This window comes from Microtus ochrogaster, chromosome 24 (genome assembly GCF_000317375.1).
Source record: "Microtus ochrogaster isolate Prairie Vole_2 chromosome 24, MicOch1.0, whole genome shotgun sequence".
Classification (NCBI taxonomy): domain Eukaryota; kingdom Metazoa; phylum Chordata; class Mammalia; order Rodentia; family Cricetidae; genus Microtus; species Microtus ochrogaster.
In genome coordinates, this window is record NC_022024.1 from 27627494 (window position 1) to 27648004 (window position 20511).

Below are 20511 nucleotides of genomic sequence, written 5' to 3' on the forward strand. Positions count from 1 at the left end.
TGTAGACCAGGCTGGTCTCGAACTCACAGAGATCCGCCTGCCTCTGCCTCCCAAGTGCTGGGATTAAAGGAGTGCGCCACCACCGCCCATCTAAATTTGTATTCTCTTGATTTGCTATGGTCACTTTTAGTATGGGAAGGTCTCAGTCATGAACCTAGAATGGAAAAACTTGCTCCCCAAATCTATACTAACTTCAAATTTTCTAGCTGTTTCCTTTTAAAATTTGGTTAGTGTTACCTTCTCCTAATTTCATAATACATAACACATCTTCAACTTCTATTTGCAACAAAGTATCGATACTACTGATTCATCATCATCTGTTAACTTTTTAAAAATATCTAATTATTAAGTATGGGTGTGTTCGTGCTACAGCCACAATTCAGTTCCTGCCTTCCACTTTGTGGCTAGGTCTCTCATTTCTGCTTTGCACTGGTACTGTAGGCTGTCGTCTCTAAATTTCTGGGCAGTTCTCATTTCCATCTTTCATCTCCCATAGGACTGCTGGAATTACAGATGCATACCACATCCATCTTTTCATGTGGGTTCCAGGTTATCAGGCTTGCCTAACACTTTTACCTGCTGAGCCATCTTGACAGCCTCATCTGTTGATTTGAATCATTCTTTTCCATTTCTAGAGCCATCGTGCTGGGTGCCCTACTGCCAAACTCAAGTACTTTAAACTCTTTGCAAATTCTTAAAAATACATTTTCATTACACTTATTGCATGTAAATATGTGGATATTTACAACAGCATGCATGTAAAGGGGCAAATTAAAGAAGCAGGTTCTCTCTTTCCACTGTGTGGGGTCATGGAGATCAGGCCTGGCTAGCAGAGGGCATTTTTACCTGCAGACCTACCTCACCAGCCACACGCTTAGCAAATTTTAACAGAAGCCTCCTAGACAACACACCAGAGTTTATTCTTTGCTCTTTCCTGAACGACCTTTTCTTCTTCACCTACCGCTTTCACCACTAACTCCTAATACAACCCTTCCTGGTCTTTATTCAAATATAAATTTCTAAAGCAATTTCACATAATGCACTAAATACATCCCTATATAATAGAAACATTTTTTTCATCCCTATATAGCCCCTTAGCACGCTGTCAGCTGGGTTTAATTTACAGTCTCTCATACACATACATGTTGCTTCTTCTCTTTCAGAATTCTGGTTATGTAGTTAGGACAAAATGCAATCTTTTCTTTATATGCTCATGTGTGCACATGTATGCGCATGGGTACACATGGAGGCCAGAAGTCAATGTCATATGTCTCCTCCTTCCTTCCCCCCCACCAAGAGTTTCTCATTGAGTCCGGAGTTCAGGAAGACTTAGGGACCCTCCTGTTTCTGTTTTTCCAGTGTTGGAATTACAGGTGCACAAACCACACCTGGTTTCCTGCACGGTGTCAGGGATCTAAACTCATGGTCACATGTTTGTAAGGCAAATAACTAACAACTAAGCTATTTCCTCACCCCAAATATTCTTTCAATTTTTCAATTGGCCCACAGACCAAAATCAGTCAAGTCAATCCTAAATACTAACATCTGAAGAAACAATATTGAGAGTCTGCATCAGTCTGAGGTAAAATAGCTGTTGCTGTGTGTGGCAGGAGTCTGGCTATGTATTTTCCTCAAGACATTGTTATCCTGCACTCTGTCCTCCTTGTACTTTCCCCCTCTAGACACTGTGTAATAGCTCTTTCCAAAGAAAGTTTTAATTTTTCAAAGAAATTCTATAAAAACTCTACTTTAAATAAATATATAATGTACAATATATTAAGTTTTCATGTGCTGTTGAAACTTGTTCAAAGTAAATTCTAAAAGAAGGCCCCTCCTGTCCCAGACTCTAGCATGTCTATTTCAATTATTCATGGAATGTTCCCCAAAAGCTGGTTCCCTAATTCTTTGATAGAGAGGGAAGAGAAGAGCAAAATGGGCCAAGAATAAAAACATTGTGCCTTTGAAAACAGCTACAAGGTAAACTGGATGCCCCAACGTTGCAGAGGAATCTTGGGTGACTTTACAGACAGGAAAATGTCTCCGTCGTTTCTATAGTTTTAGAAGTTGTTTGCTCTGCACTTCCTGTTTACTCAGGTAACGTTATACCCTTCTTGGGTCTCTGATGGGGTTGAAGACTAGACAGTTAATAGTTACGGTTTTCCTGGTTACCAAACTCAGAAAAGAAACTTACATGTGTAAAGTGCATAAGGTTGAGAGACATACAAGCTTAAAAGCTGTTTATCTAAAAAAATATTTTTAGGTCAAAAAAAAATTTTAGGATAGTAGTGTAAGTTATGATAGAAAATGGTTTAAGTATAAAACTTTGGATTCATCAAGCTAGGATAGATAATAGAGCGTTCTCTTGAAATATGACAAATACATATGGACTGGGCATTATAAATGTAATTCTTTTATATCATTTGAAAACATTGTCTAATATTTTTCAAAAAATGTAAGGCTCGCCTAATTATTCTTATTATATATAGTTTTACTGTGTTAGAGTTAAACCCTTTTCATTTAGACAAAAAGGGGAAAATATTGTGGAATATTTGTATACTACGTATAATAAAAAACTGAATGGCCAAAGCTAGGTAACAGAGATAAGGCAGGACTTACAGGAAAAAAAAAAGAGAGGAACTTGGGATGATTCTAGGAATGTGAGAGAGATGCTGAGACTAGTAAAAAGTCACAAAGCAAAACACAGATTAATATAAATGGATTAATTTAAGTTATAAGAGCTAGTGGGACAAGACTAAACTAAGGTCGAGATTTCACAGTTAGTAATAAGTCTCCATGTCATTATTTGTGAGCTGGTGGCCCAAAGAAAAATCTTACTACTTAAACTATTTCCAGAAAATGATACTATTATTTAGCCCATGATGTAAAAATACCTGCTGTGGGAACAGAGAGCTCAAAGTTCAGCCATGGGAAGCTCATTCATAGAGAAGACAAAGAGGACCCTCTACCAAGGATTCGCTCAATTAGAAACCTTAGTTAACTCCTCAGTTTCCCTAGTCAGTTCTGCTGGATGATTATAAGTACCAGATTTGATGATGTTACCTAGCTACTACTTGCTATTTGTTTTTGGTTTTTGGAAGCCTTGCCAAGGGGACACTCCAGTCTGCTCAATTCTCAACCAGAACCTCCAAATGAGTGCCTGAATTGGGTTTCCCATCGGTTTCTACTATATGACTGAAAGTCCCTGATTTAATGCTCTTACCTTTGTATGCTCTCCCAATTAGCTTACTCCAGACGTCTCTGTTGTCGGTGTCCAATTTGATGCTGTCCATTTGCTGAGTCTCTCTAATAATCGCTATTTATTCTTTCACTTTTGCTTGCGTTGCTTAAACTTCTTCATTCGAAAACAAAAGAATGTGTAACGGATTGTTCTCCAGACCATACAGAATACCTCTCTATCTGCCAAATACCAATAAATCTTAATGACAGAAGCCTTCTACAAAATTATGGTGATGTGATGCTGCTTTCCATTAAATTTACAACTGCTGAGAAAGTATGTCAAAAAGAACAATGTTTGCCAACCAACTTCATATGCTTTATGATAGGTATCACAAACTTTGTACCTTCAAAGTAAACAGTTCTAGCCTGAGGCGATGGCTCAGTAGGAAAGTGTGTGCCCACAGGTGTGAGGACTGGAGTTGAGATCTCAAGCACACATGCAGACAGTTAGGTGAGTGTGACAGCCATCTATAAGCCCAAAACTCAAGAAGCGAAGACGAGGGATTCTTAGGGCAAGATGACTAACCAGAATGGCACAGTTAGTGAACTCTGGGTCCACAGAGAGACCTTGCCCCAAAAAATTAAGTGGAAAGCAACTGACACCCAATGACACAGCTAAGTGTATGCATGTGTACCCACACACATTAAAAAAAATATTAAATTTTTAAAATTCTAGGGTAGTCTGATTAATCAAAAGCTTTCTAAAAATGAATATATCATTTGACCTAGACCTTCCATACTGAGAAATTAATCCCAAGGAATTAATGTGATAAATTATACTCTGAATTGTTTCATTAAGTGCTGACTGTGTACACCCTACATGCCAAGGAGTAATGACAGACCAAATTAGTTTGGTGACTTCATAGTATTTATGTCCTCGTCTTTAATGAACAAGGAGAGCTAGCAAAGAATGCTATAACACCAATATATGCCATAAAACTCAGTATGCTCAGACACTGACTTTTACAAACTTCCATGCATTAAAAAATCTCTGCCAGACGGTGGTGACGCACACCTTTAATCCCAGCACTCGGGAGGCAGAGGCAGGCGGATCTCTGTGAGTTCGAGATCAATCTGATCTACAAGAGCTAGTTCCAGGACAGGCTTTAAAACTACAGAGAAACCCTGTTTCAAAAAAAACAAAAATAGATAGATAGATAGATAGATAGATAGATAGATAGATAGATAGATAGATAGATAGATAGATAGATGAATAAATAAACAAATAATCAATCTCAGGTTGTGCTGAAAAAGTTCTATGGGGGGGGGGGGTAGAGAGATGCCTTAGCAGTGAGAAGCACTGACTGCTCTTACAGGAGACCCCAGTTCAATTTCCAGGACCCACATAGTAGCTTATACTGTCTACAATTCCTGTGCCAAAGTATATAATGCCCTATTCTGACCTGGTGATGGATACCAGGCATATACACATTAAACATGCATACATTCAGACAAAACACTCAAAACAAATCTTTTCTTAAGTTAGATTTTTGACAAACAGTAATGAAACAACAACCTTTTTACATACAAAAAAATAAAATGAGGGGCTGGAGAGATGACTCAGTGGTTAAGAGCACTGGCTGCTCTTCCAGAGGTCCTGAGTTCGATTCCCAGCAACCACATGGTGGCTCACAACCATCTGTAATGAGATCTGGTACCCTCTTCTGGCGTGCGGGCATACATGAAGGCAGAATGTTGTATACATAATAAATATATCTTTAAAAAAATAAAGTAAATAAAATAAAATAAATAAAATAAAATGAACCTCAAGTCATGTGTGCTTGAGGTTTGTACAGAGATTCAAATGAACATAAAGATTTCTGACCTCTAATACCAAAATATAATCCTATATGAACACCAGACCAATGAGAGAAACTGACTTTAAAAACTGTCTCTAGGGGGAGGCTTTAAAAATAGCTTCTTAAGGAATGACAGATGTTAACCTCTGGTTTCACCACATACCCACATGTGTCCCAAACACACAGACCCTATACTGACCATATTATCCTGCCAGTACATTTATAGATAGTCACACTAAAGAAATGAAACTATTTATAACAACTCTGAGACTTAAACACAAATCCACCAAAGATGAATAGAGAAACAAATTGTGGTATTATTTACATAATAGAATATCACTCAGGAATAGTAAGGAATGTATAAATGTCAAAATAATTGTGCTCTAAAATCACATTCTGATAAATACAGGATAAATATCATTGTATTTATATAAAAATCCAAGGAACATGTAACAATAACAAAGAAAAAATCATGATTTCAAGAAGGAGCAAGGAGCATGCGGGTACACAGGAGGACTGGAAGGGGAGAGGAGAAGGGCGAAGATGATGTAACTATATTGTAATTTTTAAAAACTTACAAAAGAAACAAATCCAAGAAACACAGTTCATACTTGAGAAAAATCAAGAAACTAACTTGAGTATATTTGAAGCGACTAATAAATATCTAATATTATACAAAGAATTATGAGTAATATAAAAAGCACAAAATACATATTATCCTCCAGAGAAGAAAACAGTTTCAGTCATAAGCCATACAGTTTTCCTACTTCTAACATAATGGAATAAAGATACAAATCCTTTTCACAAAAAGAGCCAAAACCCAGTCATTTCAGTGCTCTGAAACCCAACCAAAGGCTTAAACAGTCTGATTATTCAATCATGAAAACAACGGGTATGGATAACAATAACCTGAGTCCACGGTATCCCTACTATTGGTTGTTCCCATCTCTTCACACTGACGGGTGAGAGAAGGAATTCAACAGAGTTTAACAGTGAAAACAACCTCAGCATCATTTGAAGGTGATCTGTTTTCTGGTGCATTATCAGCTGTCAAGTGGAGATCTCTGCGACAAGCAGAGAGCAACAATAGTTCCCAAACCTCAGATTAGTGGTTTCTTTAGGACAAGCAAAGAACCAACTGGGTAGAGAAATTAAGAGAACCATAGGGACTTGGGAATTGTCCACTAGCCTAGACACAACAAAAACTGCAAACAGGTAGACCAAATACCCAAGCAGACACAGGCCACTCACATATCTAAAAGAGCTGGTACACAGAAAGACAATCAAGACCAGTAAAATGTAAAGCCAGGACAGACTTGAAAATAGCCTGCATTTAAATTCACCCTTACCATGCACAGGTTCATGCATGGGTCAGTTTGAACACATCATGCTGATTCTTGTTTGAATAAAAAACTATATAGATACAAGAAACTAAGCTTAAAAATCAATAGGACTAGGTTCAATGGTATAGAGTGTCATTTCATATAAAGACATAAAACTACACAAAGGAATGACTATAATACTGTATTATTGGGCTTATACTATGCATAACTGTAATAAATATTGTGATAACAATAGTATCAAAAAGGGAAAGAAGAAAAAGCTATATTGGAGGAAAGTTCAATACTTTAATAGAATTTATAGTGTTATTCTGGAAGAGACTGCTATAAATTAAAATGCATTATTTTAACTTCTAGAAAAGCCATTATAAAATACAGTAAAAAAAAACAGAATTTGAAAGGTACACTAATAAATATTTTAAAGTTATTTGATGTTTTTCTATCCACTTAGTGGTTGCACATGAATCTACAAATATTTTAATTATCGTCTGCAACTCCAAAGACCGGTACTCCTATGGTCACTCAGGCAGGACTTCTCGTCCCTCAGCAGAGCCAAGGCCGCAACATGTAGGTCTAAATTAAGTCTCTATCATTCTATTTATCAATAAGACTCAGGAGCCAAAGGCTGGGGTGAAAACCTGCTAGCTCAGAGAAGCTGACTAGCAACAAGCAGATCTTGCTTTGTGGCTAGAAATACCACAAGAGACATGTCTCTTCCCTCATTCCAGAACCAAAAGGAAGCTCAAACACCCATCTCACCCTTTCCTTCCTGAGTGTCTTCTCTATCCAAATTGCTGGCTTCTCTATGGCTAATTCTGTCCAGCTAGAAGATAGTTTCACCCCCTGATTCAAGATAAACTTCATCGACATCTGGAGTATCACGGTGAGATCAAAATATCCCACAATAGTTACTGAAAGAAAAATTTATTAAAATTTATTTTAAAAAAATAAGATAATTAGAAAACTTGGGAGCCGGGCGGTGGTGGCGCACGCCTTTAATCCCAGCACTCGGGAGGCAGAGGCAGGCGGATATCTGTGAGTTCGAGACCAACCTGGTCTACAAGAGCTAGTTCCAGGACAGGCTCCAAAACCACAGAGAAACCCTGTCTTGAAAAACAAAACAAAACAAAACAAAAAAAAAAAAAAGAAAACTTGGGAAAATGGCATAAACCCACAATATCAACAACTGTACTAAACATTAATGAACTAATTAACTCCATCCTAAGAACAGAGAATGCTAAGCTGGTTCAGTTTTTCTACAACTACATGTTCCTTACAAAACATTTCTTTGATTCAAAGACATAAGCAGATTAAAAAAAATAGGACAAAAAAATTTAAGTCCTACAAATAGCAATCATAAGAAAGCTATAATAGCTATAGAGGACAAAACAAAATTTAAGACAACGAATATTACTAATACTAATTATATCCTATATCAATCATATTTAACAAAGACAAAAGGACCAGTACACCAATGTGACAAGTGTTTATATGTCTAACAGAACTCGGACATATAAGAAGGAGGAGACAATTAACTAGAGAAGACTGCAAATGAACGACAAGGCAAAACAAAAAGTACGTAAGAGTATAGAGGAGTTGACTGACCTTATTAATCACCATGATTATAAGTGACACACATTCCACCCGAAGGCTACAAAACATGCAAATAATTATTTAAGACTAGATCTCACTACTTAATACAGGATAGCTTAGAACTCATTATATACCTCAGGGTAGTCTTCTAGAACCCATTACACAGTCCAACATAGTCTTCTAGAATTCATTATATAGCCCAGGGTGGTCTTCTATTTGAGATCCCCTGGTCTCAGTTTCCTAAGTGCTGGGACTACTGGTGTGTGTTACCATACTTAGTTCAATATACATTCTTAGTGAACTCACAGGAACATTCTCCAGGATGTTCCATATACTGAGTCATAAAACAAGCTTAAGATAGAGAACAGTCTGGGGTTGAGGAGATGCTCAACTAGTAAAGTGCTTACCATGAAAGCATGAAGACCTGAGATCAGATCCCCAGCACCCACAAAAAAAGTCAGACACAATGATGAACACCCGTAATCCAAAGTGGAGAAGGAGGATCCCTGGAACTTGTCAGATGGCCAGTCTAGCCAAATTAGTAAACTCCATGATCAGTAAAAGACCCTACCTCAGAAAATATGATAGTTACTAGGGGATATCAGATATCAACCTCTGCCCTCCACACAGACATGCACGTGTTTGCACACACACAAATTATAGATTAAAACAACTTAAACTAGGAACAAGAAAGGAACTTCTTCAATCTGATGAAGGACTTACATCACACTTGATAGTGAAAATGTGCATGATTTCACCTTAAGAACACAAACAACGGGGCTGGAGAGAAGAGCTCACAGGTTGAGAGCACTGGCTGTTTTTCCAGAGGACCTGGGTTCAATTCCCAGTGCTCTCATGGCAGCTCAAAACTGTAACTCCAGTTCCAGGGGACCTTGACTCTTTCACACAGACATAAACGCAGGCAAAACACCAATGCACATCAACACAAATCTTTAAAAAAAAGAAAGAAAGAACACAACGCACTTTCAACATTTCTATGCAATATCTTACTGAAGAATCTATACCATGAGTTTAGGTAGGTACAAATAAATGAATAACAGACTGGAAAGAAAGGCATAATTCTTTTATTCAAAGGCACGGTTATCTACATGGAAACAATATACGAGTTGACTATATTTTTAAATACTAGCTATGAATGATGTGAATATCAAATTAAGAAAACTCCTTTCACAAGAGCATCAACAATTACAAATTTCTTTAGGAAAAATATATAATGGGCTGGGTATAGTGCTGCATGTCTTTAATCCCAAATATTCAGGAGGCAGGCAGAAGCAGATCTCTCTGAGTTCAAGGCCAACACGTCTATGGCAGTGATTCTCAACCTTCTAATGCTGCGACCCTTTAATGTAATTCCTCATGTTGTGGTGACCCCCAACCATAAAATTATAGTTGTTGCTCCTTCATAACTAATTTTGCTACTGATATGGATCATAATGTAAATATCTGATATTTCCAATGGTCTTGGGCAACCAGGAAAAGGGTTGAGAACCACTGGTCGATGGAGTGTTCTAGGACAGCCAGGGCTGTCTGAGAGAGAGACTATCTCAAAACAGAAAAAGGGTGGAAGGAAGGGGAAACCATAACAAACACGGGAGGTATTTACACTAAAATTTCAAAAAATGCTAAGAGAAACCAAAACTCTAATTACTCATGCACACAGTATATGTTGATAGATTAAAAAATTCAATTTTCTTAAATTAGTAATTTTATCCTCAAATCCTTTCAAATCTCAGACATTTTTTCTAACAGACCTGCAGAGCGAGCTCTAAATTTTCTGTATTAATGGGGAGAAGATGAAATACCATAGGTAGTGTGGTATTAGAGTAAGAATTTAACACACAGTTATTAACAGAAAGTATGAACAGAATTCAAAGCTTAAATATCTACATTGCTGTTTATCCAAATGAGATTTTACAAAAATGTCCAAAAAACTTAACGAAAAAGAACAGTCTCTGAACAAACGATGCTAAAAAAAAAAATCACATTAAGTCACATTGAGAAAAGAGGCCTCAAGTATTTCAATATAGATCCCAGATTAAATGAAAACTAAAAGAAAGCCCACACAGGAAAAAAACCACTATATAATAACAAGGAATAGTACACATGAACATACAGAAATCAACAGACTTCATTAAGAACTTTTGCACTTCAAAACACATTAGAGAAAACATGAAATCATGCCACAAAGATCATCTCTAATTTCTTAATGTTCAAGACACATTAAAAATTTTTACAATATATAGTATTTTTGTATATATTTAGTAATACATAATTTTTCAAAAGGGACACTCAATATGTTCATTATAGAAAGTGTATAGAAATGTAGAATATCATTCATGTAGAAAAGGTAGAAATTCTGATCAATTTTTATTAAATTTATATATTTTATTATATGCAAAATGCATGTATGTATCTAGCATGTGCATGCTTAGTGTCCTGGAGGTCAGAAGAGGGCATCAGACCCCTGGACTGGAGTAATGGATGGTTGTGCACACCGTGTGGGTGCTGGGAATCAAACCAGGTCCTCTACAAGAGCAGCACATGCTCTTAGCTACTGAGTCACCTCCCTGACCCCGACCACTCTCGAAAGATGAAGATTAGAAGTATGCAAAGGGAGAAAAGAGAAGGGTACGTAGCTCATAAGAATACATTAGGACGGATGAAATACAGTATAGTATTAATGTGCACTATGACTGAGTTAGGCATTACAATTTGCCTTCCTTGATACCAAACAACTGTTCAGGAAAGTATCATTGCCCACATAAAAACAGTAATGATAAAAAAAAAAAAGTAACCGATCTGAAAAGCTAAGTAGCTGGTAAAATTTACATAGCCAAGATTTTAGTCTTTGACTTCAGAATTCAGGCTCCGAACTCATCCCTGTTTTACTGCTAACTTGTAGGTAGTTTTCCCTGTCCAGGAGCCACTTCCAAATTAACACACTGAGGCTTATATTAATTACAGATGTTCAGTCAGTAACTCAGGCTTGTTACTAGTTAACTCTTACATTTAAATTAACCCTTATTTCTTATCTATGCTTTGCCATGTGTCTTGGTACCTTTTCTCAGTACGGCATGCCCATCTTGCTTCTCTGTGTCTTCTGGTGACTTCTCTGACTCTGGCCTTCTTCCCCATCCCATCATTCTCAGTTCAGCTTTCCCATCTAACTTTATTCTGTTCAGCTATTGGCCAGTCAGCTTCTTTATAAAACCAAATATAGCAACATATATTCAGTGTACAGATGGATTATTTCACAGCACAAACCAAAGGTTTAATTGTCTTCATTAGCAAGTTCAGATCACTACAAAAGACAACTTTCCAGAGACAGGTTTACAGATAGTGCAACAGTGTCAACATTTCTTGAGTAACAATTTCATCAGTAAATACACACACTATTCACACTTTGACTTCCCAGACCTTAGTCTCCATCTACACACTGCATGCAGCTGTTTAGCCTTCTCTGATTCCACACATTTCCCTATCATCCAGAATCTTTACTACCACTATTGCTAATGACTCCTATTTCTGTCTCGCCCAGAAGCTTTTCCTCCATCCTACTCCCTGACTCAATGCCCTCCAGTCTAAACTGACTATGTCTGCATTTACCCTCAAACCATACTTATTGAAATTAGTGTGTTTGACTTTTAGATCTAGGTCAGATCTCTTTCTTATATGCTCCAAAATATATTCACATTTATTCTTATGACATTTACTGCATTAAACCACAAGTCACTTAATTTCCCCAGCAGACAATGTGATGTTTAAGACTGTGGACAGTGAGGTACATTAAGACAGCCCAGTCTTGTTCTCCTAAGAGACTCATGAAACAAAAAATGCCTCAAACCTGTAAGCCTCTTGCCCAAGGACAGATAGTTCCTAAAGTGCTGGAGGCTACTGTTTATAGAAGATAACAAGTTACCTGTTCTCACTCTCCTAAACAAGTTTGTTTGACCCAACTATATACAATGTGGTTGAGTGTACCTAGGCAGGAGGTGTGTTGGGAGGAAATACATCAGGATGTACATACATTTACTTGCCTCTGATTGACTGTATTGAAGGAGGTTTGGAGGCAGGAAATACATCGGATTTATACTTGCCCCTTACACATTCACTCGGGCTGGTCTCCTGAACCTCTGCGTCTCCTCTCACACCATCATAGAGCTAAGAAATTATGCTTACTTGTTAAGGTTTCCATGTACCTCCAGAAGTCACAAGAAAAACACATTCCAACTCCACTCCAGTTTCAGCTAATAATACATCCTAGCTGTAAAGAAGGCTGATATTAATAATTACTTAATAGTTTTTCTACAGATTTTTGGTTGATCCAGTCTCTTCAGATATCCTTTATATACACTATTATTCAAAACATTTATACTGCATCTCTGTGAAATATCATACAAGAAGTTATGTCAGCACCCTGAAAAATATACTCAATGTCACATATTTTTTGCTCTCTAATACTGTACCTGCTTTAAAATAAAATATGATGTAGATGAGGTGATAAAGGCGAACACTAGAGATAGGACTGCACCCTGGAAATCCCTATAGCCTTCAGTGGTTACTATGTTTTAGTACACGCATGTTACTGGGCAACGGCTTAGAAGCTAGGCTGGCAAGGTCACTTAAAACGTAAGCCAACATTTACAAAAATATTCCAGTACCCAACTTCATCCCTTTATACCTTCACCTATAGCCACTCTTAGCTATAATATCAGGTATGGATTTAGGACAAGCTTATTAAAATTACCTAAGATTTTAAAGACATATTTTGACAATGACAAGTATTTTCCAAAAAGGATAGATCAGATTTTAGGTTCCTCCTAGTCCTAAATTTTAATTATTTAAACTACTTTAAAATCATAACATACAGAATGTTTGGTCAAAACTGAGACCCCAGCCTCTGGCATTCATCCTTAGAGCACCAATGGAGCAGGAATGGGGCAGGAAGCTCCATTTCAAGCCCCCTCCCCTGGGAGGCACCTTGGTCCAGACTCCACCTCGAGAAAAGCCCACCAAGCAGTGACCCCTCCCCAGGGAGGGTCAGGACCATTCCCACAGGCTGTTTAGGATAGCGCCCAGAAAAAGAACACCTGGTCTCCCCTGCTCTCTTCCCCTTGCCATACTTTCTGGAGCCACCAGGGAGCACTGCAATTAAACATGGCATCTTTTATTTGGTCTGATTTGGTCTGCATGGAATTATTTGCATGGACAGAGAGGCTCGTCTTAAGAATATTCCTAACACAGAAGGCAATAACTGACCATTTTCTAGTGCCCATGACTTTTCTTCTCCTAGAATATTGTTCAAGCACAAAAGAAATAGTACTAGACTTGATCGTTCCACTATCCACAAAGGGTCATCCAGACATAAAATAGACGTGCAATGAACTTCAAAGGATTGCTAATTTCTGAGAAGCAGATTAAAATACGGACATAGTTTCATCAAGTAAATGTTTACTGAGGAAAAAGTAGGATGGAAAGGAGTGGAATGAGATGGAGACAGAACAGGAGGATGCAAGATGAAGAAAGGAAGGAGACTGAGGGTTCACATTTTAAAATTAAGGTTCTTCTAAGGAAGAACCAGGAAATTGACCCTATTCACCAAGCACCCGTGAGTGGAGCCAGAATTCTTGAGGGAGTTCTTAGTGATGCTAATGTCATGGGAAATTCTCAAATATTCATTCACACTTTCTAGGAACAAAACCTTGGCTTTGATTCCAATGACCCCAATCTCCAATCTTATGGTTTACAGCTGCCCTTCCTACATTTTTCAAACATGTCCTGACTTACAGGAAGGATCAGGGTACAAATGAGCATTTGTCATTCAAGAAACATCAACAACTTCTGTTTAGAAAAAACAAAGAATATGCTCATAAAGAGATTAATCTAGTCAAGAAGGAAAAAAGATAACATCACAAAGTCCAAGTATTAAATAAATAGGATTCACAAATACATACTATAGAATTTCAAATGTCATAGTGAAATTGAACCTTAAAGAAAAGGTGTAATTTAGATTTTTATTTTAAAGGAAGAAACTGGCAAAGAAGACTTGATACTGGAAGCAGAAAGCAGGTTTAAGGAATAATGGAGGAAAACAAATTTGGATAAGGCACCTCTTCTATAATAAATATGAGCTCAGAAAACCAATGACAAACAATTCTGAAGAAGTCATTTTGAGTCAAGAACTCAGTTGTGGTGTGGAGGAACTGGAGAAATGGCTCGGCAGTTAAAAGGGTGTGCTGCTCTTGCAGAGGACCAGAAATCTCAGCACCTACACAGGTGGGCTCACCACTGCCAATAACTCCAGCACTAGTGAATTCCAGCTGGCCTCCACATGTGTGCGCACACACACACAGCAAGAGGTGAGTATATTCTGAATTCAGTTGGTAGGACTTTTTTTTTAATGTGCACTGGTGTCAGATCCCCTAGAATTGGAGCTACAGATAGCTGTAAGTTGTCATGTGGCTGCTGGAAACTGAGCCCGCGTCCTCTGGAAGAGCAGTTAAGACTGCCCTTACATGCTATGCCATCTCTCCAGCCCCAGTAGAACATTTCTCATACAGATAGAAGCATATTCCCACAAGTATACATAAGCTGAACAATGTAAGAGAAGTAGATACTGGGCCTAATACATTATATACGACAAATCACTAATCTTTCTCTTAGGAATTTATTCTTCTGCATTTTTGAATTAGGACAGTCCCAACACTAAGGTATTTATCACACAATATGAATCAATTTTTTTAATCTTGCCCAGTTCCTCAATGGCTCATTACTTCAACATCAGCATTTGAAGGACAAAGATGACTATAATGAATTTGGCTTTCTGAGCTCATATTTTAGTAAGGGTATATAATCCTGAGGTTCCAATTCCTATCATTAATTGTCTTAGGGTTTCTACTGCTGTGAAGAGACACCATGACCACAGCAACTCTTATAAAGGAAATATTTAATTGGGGTGGTATGCAGTTCAGAGTTTCAGTCCATTGTCATCATGGTGGGACTCGGCGGTGTGCAAGCAGACACTGTGCTAGAGAAGTAGCTGAGTGACCCACATCTTGCAAGCAATAGGAAGTCATCTGAACGTCACCCTGAGCAAAGCTTGAGCAAAGGAAACCTCAAAGCCCATCCCCATGGTGACACACTTCCGCCAAGGCCATGCCTACTCCAACAGAGCCACACCCCCTACACATTTATGGGGGCAATTACATTCAAACTACCAAACTAATAGTTTGAATTTAAAGACATCATCTGTCAGTTTATAGGCATGGTGGCTCATACATGCAGTCCCAACACTGGGGAGACTGAGCCAAAAGGATGCCAGGTGTTTGAAGTCAATGAGAGATATATAGTGAGTTCCAGATCAGCCTCACCTAAAGGATAAAACCCTGCTTCAATTTAAAACAACAAATAAAAACAATATAGAAACAACAACAAAAAGATCATTTAAGCCCGCCATTCAGGCCTGAAGTCCCTGTTAGGTCCCAAGAAATTGCTTTTCCCAAACTCTGGCATTTATGTGGAACTAGTCTGTAGACCAGGCTGGCCTCAAACTCAGAGATCCTCCTGCCTCTGCCTCCCAAGTGCTGAGGATCAAAGGCGTGCGCCACCACTGCCCAGGGGCCAATCTTCTTATCTCTGGCAAAAGAGGGGAGGCAAATGGCTGTTCCACTAACCCATGCTTGTCGCACCCATTAGCATTATCAAGGTCTATACCAGCCTCTAAGCTCCCTCAATTCCTACTGGCAAGAACCTGGTTCAGTCATCCTGGCTGGCAAATCCCTTTCTTCTTCCCAGTTCCCCTTCACCCACCCGAGAGCGCAGATCTCCAATTTGGCTTGTTTTGATTTGGCTTGATTGGGAATTTTTGCGTCGGCAGGGAGCTCGTTTCTATCGCCTTCCCCCCAGCTCTCTGGCCTATATAACCTCAGCCACGATTACCCAATCTCTTGCTCTGCTCTAGACTCAGCCACGATTACCCAATCTCTTGCTCTGCTCTAGACTCCAGGACCCCTTTCCTCTCGCTCTCCCCTCTCAAGGCCGGGTCTGCTGCGCTGGCCACGTTCACTCTGAACCCTTCTTTGAGGCCTCTGGCTGTTCTCGCCCTCGTATCTACAATGATACTTCTCCTCAGCCATACCTTGAAGCAGTTATGTCCTTACCTTCATTCGGCCCCACAACTCAGGAGGCAGAGGTGGAGAAATTGCCAATTCAAAGTATGCCTTGCTTACAAAGCTAGACCAGTTCTTATTACTTTCCCCAACAAACAGACCACTTTTAAAAAGTAAATTAAATAAAAAACTTAATTTACCTTACAAGTTATATCATTAAGGGTTCAACAAGTGGAGAGTGAGCCAACTGTAATCCCAAGGCTTAAAAACTTGTGTCTTGCAATCTCTCCAATGGTGCATGTAACTCTAAACTGTTATCATCTTGTTATTTAAAAATATCACTAAAGACAGTCTGCAGACTTTATCGCCTTAGAAAAGAAATACTCAAAGAGAAATGCCCCCAGCATACTCTGGAAAAAGTAACAGCCAGAGAATAACTCAAACCCATCTGCAAGGCTCCAAAGAGTCACGTGACACCGCAAAAAAAAATCAAAGCGTTCTACTAATTCTAATTAAAGTGGTTTGAAGTCAAATCTAAATACAAAAGATGAGAAATGTTACCACGTCCACGTATAGGCTAAAAGTATAAATCTAGCGAACTCTGAACTCCGATCAATAAGCCACATTTAATTGTGCTCTGGTTGAAATCAGACTTGTTTACGGTGATGTTGCTTGGCAACAGAAGCACAGCATTAACCACCAACTCAGTTCTTTAGACCTCATTTAGTACTTTATACTAACAGTTGGAAGATATTATGAATTCGTCATATAGTAGAAAGTTCGGAAGAAATTTATCCTTATATCCTAGACATCTTTGAGAAGGAAGTGGCTTGACAATTAGGTGACCAAAGACTTAAAACACTAAGTAAAGGCCAAAGTGTCCTTTTACTATAGTCAGAAATTGAACTAAGGATTCGCCAAAGTTATCAAGCCCAAACCACGCTTAATATAGCTCCCAACAACACCTGCACACATCACTACCACAACTGTCTTAAAGAACAAGGAAAATGACAGCGTGGCTTCTCCACCACCAATTAAACTGGAGGTGCTTCACATGAAGCCAGTTACTCAGCTGGCTAGCATGCCGCAGTGCACCAAAGAGCCCCGTAACGAGTTCCACGTGCTTCGAAAGACCGCATCCCGAGCTCATCTCAAGGCCTGCCTTCCTAACAAGCGCTTCCTCCTTTTTTACCAGGAAACAAAACCGGGGTTCAAGGGCGGACGTGGAGGAGGAGGGCTGCAGGGTCCCACCCAAACCTAAAATGAGAGGTTACTTACCAAACTCAGTCCTTGCAGCTTGCCCAAGGAACACGGCCGCGCTCGCCCCCGGGGGACCCCGGAACAGCTCCGACCACCGCCACCCACTCGGATCTGCTCGCCCAGGCATTGGGGCCGAGGGGTCGGGGGGTCCCACGGCTGGGGTGTCCGGCCCAGCCCGCCACGCCTGGGGCGGTCCTGGCAGCCTCTCTCGCCGCGGGCTGAAGAAGAAGCTGGGGACAGCTGAGGTAGCCCGGGAAACTCGAAGGGCCGAGAGGGCGGCGGCGGCAAGCCCGGCTCCTCCTCCGCGGCCCGGCCTCCTCGGCAGACACGCCGCCCCCTCAGCCCGGCAGCCCGCCACTCGGCGCCGCCGAGCCGCCCTTGTCCGGAGCCGCCGCGGCGCGCCAGCAGGAAGTCCCGCCCCCGTTCTACGTCATCGACGCCGCGCGCCGCCCCGGGCCGGAGCCGTTGGTGGAGGGATCCTGGCTGCAGCAACGGTTGCGCCAGCTGCGGCTATGGCTGCTGCGGTGGCCGAAATGAGGACGCCGCTTTGGGACGTCCCCTGTGGGCTGCATCGAAAGCCCGCGAGCCCGAGGATCGGCAGGTCGCGCCCCGGACACTCGTGTCGTGAGCAGGCCTCACCTCAAAGCCCGATGCCCGGTGGGTTGAGGGGACGCTCTTGCCCTCCTCCCGCCCTTGTCACACCTCTTTTTTCTGAGGACCGGGACGGTCTCGGCGCCACCTCTGTCCCTGCAGGCCGCCTGTCGTCGTGCCTGCTGGGCGGATTTTCGGGCTCTGGCACTCATCCCGCAAGTGCGGAGTCGCCCTCAGCTAGTCACCGGGGAAGTCAGGTCAGGACCTCCTGCCCCAGTGTCATCCTGTAGGCTCGCCTCCTCATAGGGAGTGACAGTGAGCTCCTGGTCTTCAGGCTGTTAACTGAAGTTGACACTTGGTGCCACCTTTGACAATATTTGTTACCTAAAGTCTGAAATGAACTAGGCTTCCAGAGCCGTGGGAGAAACAGGCGTCCTGTGTCAATAGCGTAGTTCCGTTTGTATCTCTGACCTCCTAGTACAAGGGCAACAAAGCTATGGCTTTTTGAAATGGGGGGATGGGGTGCATCAGAAGCATAGTTTTGTGTAATTAGATCCGTGGGAGACACATTCACCACCAAAATAGAGAAACCGGAAATCCTGAATGTGACATTGACAGTAATAATTTGCCGAACCAGTGCTGCAGCATCTTTATAGATTACCTTAACCCGGGGTTGTGTGGATTCAATTATGTTTTATGGTTTTCCCAGATCCTGAAATAAACAGTAGCAACCAGTGAAACCATCCGTTAGAAATCTCAGGTAAGTGGAAGAGATGACTAGGAAGAAAAGCGAGTGGAAGGAACGCTCTCACACATGAACACTTGCTACATGAATACTTAGAGAAAAAAATTAAGCCGGGTGGTGGTGGCGCACGCCTTTAATCCCAGCACTCGGGAGGCAGAGGCAGGCGGATCTCTGTGAGTTCGAGGCCAGCCTGGTCTATAGAGCTAGTTCCAGGACAGGAACCAAAAGCTACGGAGAAACCCTGTCTCGAAAAACCAAAAAAAAAAAAAGAAAGAAAAAAAGAAAAAAAAATAAACCATTACAAAAAATAGTAGAAAATCTTGCTGAAGAGATGGCTCGATGGTTTAGAGCGCTTCCTACTTTTCCAACAGACCCAAATTCGGTTCCCAGAACCCAGATCCTGCTGCTCACACCTTCGTGTAACTACAGCTGCAGAGAAATCTGACACCTTTGACCTCTGTGAGCACCTGCACTCGTGTGCACGTACCCACGTGTAGACACACATAACTAAAAATAGTAACATCTTTTTAAATAGAACTCAAAGGTGAATGTATTGATCACCCTGAGGTTAGTTAGAAAGAAAGGCCTTTTCCAAGAATGAAATAAACCGCATGAAACAACAAAGATTGTAATTAATATACCCATAAAATTGAATATAGCCGTAAAAAATACATTTATATCATTTGCAAGAAGAAAAGCATTCCCGACATACAACTCTTAGAAGATCAAGTATAACTTTCAACAGCTGATAATAAAAAGTTGGCAAAAGAGAGGTGTGTTCATTCAGTAGAAGACTCTAGACCCCTTAAGCGTTCCATTACATATGTCCATAGACTATTGGTTGTATTTGCCCAAGAATAAAACCAAAATACAAATCACTGTACAGAATATGAATGCATGTATGTTGATATAAAAGTACAAAAATCTAAACAAAAGTGAGACAGTGATTTTTATCATTTGGATGTTTTAACTTTGTTTGGAATTTTTAATTCATAAACATCGTTTTATGAAAGTAAAGTCATATTTTTTTAATTAAAAACGTACCACGCGTTTAATCCCAGCACTTGGGAGGCAGAGGCAGGTGGTTCTCTGTGAGTTCGAGGCCAGCCTGGTCTGGGACAGGCCCCAAAGCTACAGGGAAACCTTGTCTCGAAAACCAAAAGAAAGAGAGAGAGAGAGAGAGAGAGAGAGAGAGAGAGAGAGAGAGAGAAAGGGAGAAGGAAAGAAAGAAAATTAGACAGCATGACCAAAGAGGATGAAATTTAATATAGGGCAAGGATTAATAATATTATAAGAATATAATAATATTAATGAAACATAATACTAATGGAACAAAACCATAGTCCCAATAGATACAGAAAAAATATTTTACAAAATTCAAAACTCATTAACATTAGAAAGTTTCAGCAAGCTAAGAACAAAAGGGAACTTCCTCAAGTAGATTGGTTATCATCTTTTGAAAACTTAATGGTGAAATAGGAAATCTGCTTCCACTAAAATCAGGCATAGAATTAACACAAAAGTTTCTATAGCAGGGGAGGAAAAAAATCTAAAACTTCATATGGTCATATGAAAGACCCCAGATAGTCAAAGCACTCCTGAAGGGGAAAAGGCTAGAGAAAGGACAGTGCCTGATTTCACATTATATGACAGAGCCATAGTAACAAAAACAATATAATACTGCACACAAACACCCAGGGTTCTTCTCTGACCTCCACACATATGCATACACTCATATACACATGCATAAAAGACACTATCGCCGGGCGATGGTGGCGCACACCTTTAATCCCAGCACTCGGGAGGCAGAGGCAGGC

The 20511-nt window shown here is 40.1% G+C and overlaps 2 protein-coding genes across 2 annotated transcripts in view; one reads left to right on the top strand and one right to left on the bottom strand.

Moving 5' to 3' along the window:
* The window catches only part of Cep83 (centrosomal protein 83), a 107638-nt gene extending 89939 nt beyond the window's left edge, over positions 1–17699 (bottom strand). Inside the window, exon 1 of the mRNA XM_005358145.3 lies at positions 17377–17699. The gene's annotated coding sequence lies outside the window, so the exon portion shown is untranslated. The remainder of the gene's footprint in view (positions 1–17376) is intronic.
* LOC113457365 (zinc finger X-linked protein ZXDB-like) overlaps positions 17361–20511 on the top strand; it is a 10635-nt gene continuing 7484 nt past the window's right edge. Inside the window, exon 1 of the mRNA XM_026784441.1 lies at positions 17361–18709. Coding sequence (XP_026640242.1) covers positions 17361–18239 — 879 coding nt within the window. The 3' untranslated portion in view covers positions 18240–18709. The remainder of the gene's footprint in view (positions 18710–20511) is intronic.